At 43.8% G+C, this 4,513-nt stretch overlaps 1 protein-coding gene across 1 annotated transcript; it reads left to right on the top strand.

Moving 5' to 3' along the window:
• The first annotated feature begins 1,297 nt into the window (after window positions 1–1,297).
• ccn2a (cellular communication network factor 2a) lies at window positions 1,298–4,177 on the top strand. Its single transcript, XM_059356674.1, has 5 exons — window positions 1,298–1,701; window positions 1,892–2,108; window positions 2,204–2,455; window positions 2,564–2,775; window positions 2,886–4,177. Exons 1-5 carry the CDS (start codon window positions 1,639–1,641, stop codon window positions 3,180–3,182), a joined length of 1,041 nt encoding a protein of 346 aa, XP_059212657.1. The 5' UTR covers window positions 1,298–1,638; the 3' UTR covers window positions 3,183–4,177.
• The last annotated feature ends 336 nt before the right edge of the window (window positions 4,178–4,513 follow it).

Below are 4,513 nucleotides of genomic sequence, written 5' to 3'. Positions count from 1 at the left end.
ACCAAACTCGAGGCTTCAAAATTGTAGTCCTTAAAACAATGGGTGACGTAATGGCTGTTACTTCCATGTCTTTGATACAGTGTATGAATATTTTACAAAGAGGGAAAATTTTGAGAAAAGTCTCCACAAAAATTTTGAAAATGTGTGTATCGGAAGACTTTTCTTCTCAATTTATCAGCTCAAAGTTCTTTTTGATTTACCCCACAGACATGTCTCTTAGATTGGGACTAAACTATGCTGTATACACTTTACTTACAACTAGCGTTATCTAACTACAGTAGTATAATTCTACTTATACATTGATGTAACAGTATTAACAATCTAATTAGGTAATTTATATAAATAGATAAGTCACAAGGGGCGATTTTAACGGGATTTTAAATGCAGGGTTTTTACTTATAATGGAGTGTTTTTACATTGTGGTATTGCTCCTGTTAAATCAGTAAAGGAGCAGAATACTTCTTCCATTAATGCTACTTTAAAAGGAGTCAGTATCTGGTGTTCATATTCCAAGTCACAAGGGAATAATGTCATGGCAACATAAGCCTCACATCAATGTTTATCATATAATGAGACTAGAGGAAGTTTTTGTGAACAAACTGCTTCACTCATGCATGAGAGATCATAATGTCCTTATAATGTGTTTTGCTTTAAAGCTTTTTAAAGCTGCAATTCAGCCACTGATGTCAGTGCACAAAAATTTAACTGCAGTGTCCCAGATGTAACCACACAAGTACAGATTAGAAGACAAAGTTACAAGAAGCTCGAAACGGTTGCCAAGTCTGTGTGCAGGAACGAGCACCTTGTTAGATAACCGGCTCAAGTTAATGACTCAGATGAACTTCCTTTTCCCTGACAGCGTGCTGCTAATTTACTAAAGTACAGGCTGTCTGTGCACCTTTGAAGCCAAAGCTGAGGAATGCTGTTGTGGGTTTAAAGTCTTAACCGTCATTACACATCAGTCGTTTTATTCAATTATCACATGCTGGTGCATCTTTATGAGTTTCTACCTGTTGTTAACTGTTCTTCTGTGTGTTAAAGCCCTTTGTGCCTTCACTTTTGAACTGTGCTGATTTTTTTTTTCTTGTGTTCTTTTTTTGAAATTAATATTTATAGGTACCGGCTGTCTGTTTGTGAAGTCAGTCTTCAGGAATTCCCAGTGTGGGGTCCCAGGCCTCTAACCAGACTTAACCTCCCATTCCAGATGAAAGCCCGCTCTGAGAGAGAGACAGTGTTGTTTGGCCGAGCAGCAGAGCCTTGCCTTCAGACAGCAGGAATGTGGGATGTCTGGAGTGGGGGTCAGGAAGCGAGGAAAGAATGCCAAGTATGTCCATGTTTGTCCAGGGCTGGCTCTCCATTCAGCCCCCAGTGACGTGCTGCGAGGGCCAGCGAGTATAAAGGGAGCTGGGCTCCGCAGTCAGAACTCAGATCAACTCCTCTACCGAAGCTAAACTCTAGCTTTCACCAAGACAGAAAGAAGGAAAGTGACTGGAGCGGCAGAGAAACGCAACAAGGCGAACGAGACAAGAGATCAACTTGATCAGAAACAGTTTCTCAAGCTCAAACTCTGAGACTAAAGGAAGACTTTCTTAACAAGGCTTAAGGAAAACTAGAATCTATTTCTACAAGGAAGAGAAGATGTCTGCTGGAATGAAGAAAATGATTTTGCTGCCTTTTCTGTGCATCATGCTCTCATACATGGTAAGTCAAAAAAGCATTAAAATGACTTAAACCTGCTATAGTAGAAACTTTAACTATAAGGGCAATATTTGAGTCTTTACTCTTGTCACATGGCATAGCCTTAAAAGACATTGTGTTCTCCATGTGCTGGATGGGTAACTACTATACACTGAGATGATATTTACAGAAGCATGTGTCTGTGTGTGCTCAGGCTGCAGGTCAGGAGTGCAGCAACCAGTGCTCGTGCCCCTCCACCCCCCCTCAGTGCCCCCCAGGAGTGAGCCTGGTGCTGGACGGCTGCGGCTGCTGCAGGGTGTGTGCCAAACAGATGGGGGAGCTCTGCACTGAGAAAGACCTCTGTGACCCACACAAAGGCCTCTACTGTGACTTCGGAGCCCCCATCAACAGACGCATAGGAGTGTGCACAGGTGAGTTATTGAAAATGTTTCCCCCTGTAGATCATTAACTGTCCATAAAGTATGAACCCAATCATGACCTTTGCCTTGTCGTTTATTCTCTACAGCTCGAGAGGGAGCCACGTGTGTGTTCGGAGGCATGATTTACAAGAGCGGAGAGACTTTCCAGAGCAGCTGCAAGTACCAGTGTACCTGTCTGGACGGAGCCGTTGGCTGTGTCCCTCTCTGCTCCATGGACGTCAGGCTGCCCAGCCCCGACTGCCCCATGCCCAGACGCGTCAAGGTGCCAGGGAAGTGCTGCGAGGAGTGGGAGTGTGACTCTCCCAACAGACACAGCTTCATTGGCTCTGCTTTGGCCTGTAAGTTTCTATCATGCACAGACTCAAGACTGTTTATCGCTATTTATACTAAGAGAAGACATAGTCAGGATGGTGTTTCTGATCCAGTGTTTGCTCCTGTGTTTACAGCCTACAGAGAGGAGGAGACCTACGGCCCAGACCCCTCCATGATGAGGGAGAACTGCCTGGTTCAGACTACTGAATGGAGCGCATGCTCTAAGACTTGCGGCCTTGGCATCTCCACCAGGGTCACCAATGATAACCGCGATTGCCGCCTGGAGAAGCAGACCCGGTTGTGCATGGTGCGACCATGTGAGTCCCAGCTGGAGCAGAGCATTAGGGTGAGTTTTCCTTCCAACTGCTTTCATGTACTCTACAGACACAGCATGAGCACTTAAAACGCCCAAAGAATGCTTAATAAAAGTTCTTCTCTTCATTTTTCCTCTTACAGAAAGGCAAAAAGTGCATCCGCACTCCCAGACTCTCCAAGCCCATGAAGTTCGAGATCTCCGGCTGCACCACCACCAAATCCTACAGGCCAAAGTTCTGCGGCGTGTGCCTGGACGGCCGCTGCTGCACCCCCCACAGAACCACCACCCTGCCCATGGAGTTCAAATGCCCCGACGGACAGGTCATGAAGAAGCACATGATGTTCATCAAGTCCTGCGCCTGCCACCACAACTGCCCCGGGGAGAACGACATCTTCGAGTCCATGTACTACAAGAAGATGATGGGAGACATGGCGTGAGGCGCTGAAGGACGATCACAGCTGATGACTTGAAAACAAACAGAACTCCATCTCATTTTGCAGCTCAGTATATATGTTTATGTGTTATTTTCTCATTGTAAAAGTAGTCCAGACACTTGTGTAAGTGTCTGTGTGTTTTGTACGGCTGGCGCACATCAGCCACATAGACTCAGACAGAGGGTTGCATAGCAGCTCCAAGAGATTCCTGCACTATAACTTCTATTTTTGACAAACCTACTGTCAGGTTGCCGCCCATTCCCCTTGAATCCCCCTTTAACAGACCCGTCCATTTTACTGTATGCATTTTATCTAAACCTTGACCTCCTCTCTAAATGAGGTGTCTAATAACTCCCCCTCCACCCTCGGAGCCCCAGACCAGACCTGGAAACTCTAAGCAGCTGTAGAAGGAACACGCAGACCACAGCGGGCCAGTGTTCCCCTGTCCAAACAGCTCTCAATGTGTCCTTGTGTGTGTGAGTGTGTGTGTGTTTGTGTCTGTTAGTGCAGGCCTGAATGTGGGCCTTGTCTCTGCGCTGTTCGCCCTGCTCACAGAGTAGAGGAAAGGTCAGAGTTTCCGCCCAGCATGTGGATGAGAAAGTAAGCAGCGTGCTGAGTTAAAGGTTAGATACGGATCACAGTGGGCTTTGCCATGGCACTGAGAAACAAAAAAAAAAAAAAAGATACGATGACTATTACTGATTCAGGTCAGAAGGAAGAAACCAAGTGTCTATAGGAACAAAGTGTCTATTTTGTACAAAAATAGAAGACTGGAAGAATTTTAATTTCATTCCTTTTTTATTGTTGATGTGTAAATTATGTATATATTTGTACAGTTTAAGTTAATTTAAAAGCCAAATTTGTTCTGTGCTTCAAAATGTATCGATAGTGTATTTTTTGTTGACAGTATTTTTTACTATTTTATTGAGAAGTGTGACAAAAATGTTACATGTTTCACTTTGTAGCTGGAAATAAAATGTTATATTTTTTTATACAAACATGAATTTTTCTGTCCTTAATTGTCTTTGGTCGACTATAAGATCTACTAACTAACTCCTCACACTAACCACACTTAACAAGCACAGGACTCACATATTAGTGATGCAGAACTAAATATCACTCATTTATGTTTAACTTTACAGCTTAGCCAGAGCAAGTATTAATTTGTAATTAACACAAATATGACTATGCCAGATCCAGCGTGCTGCAAATAAACCTTGCAGTACACAAAGTCTGCAGCTGAAGGGGATAAATTGGGGATATGATTCAATCATGAGGGAGTTGTCTTTATTATAAAGATGTTTTATTCTCACCACAGGAGAAACATATGTTGG

Source organism: Centropristis striata, chromosome 18 (assembly GCF_030273125.1).
Source record: "Centropristis striata isolate RG_2023a ecotype Rhode Island chromosome 18, C.striata_1.0, whole genome shotgun sequence".
In the NCBI taxonomy this organism is placed as follows: domain Eukaryota; kingdom Metazoa; phylum Chordata; class Actinopteri; order Perciformes; family Serranidae; genus Centropristis; species Centropristis striata.
Note: the sequence above shows the minus strand (reverse complement) of the source record. Positions and strands in the feature narration are given on the sequence as shown.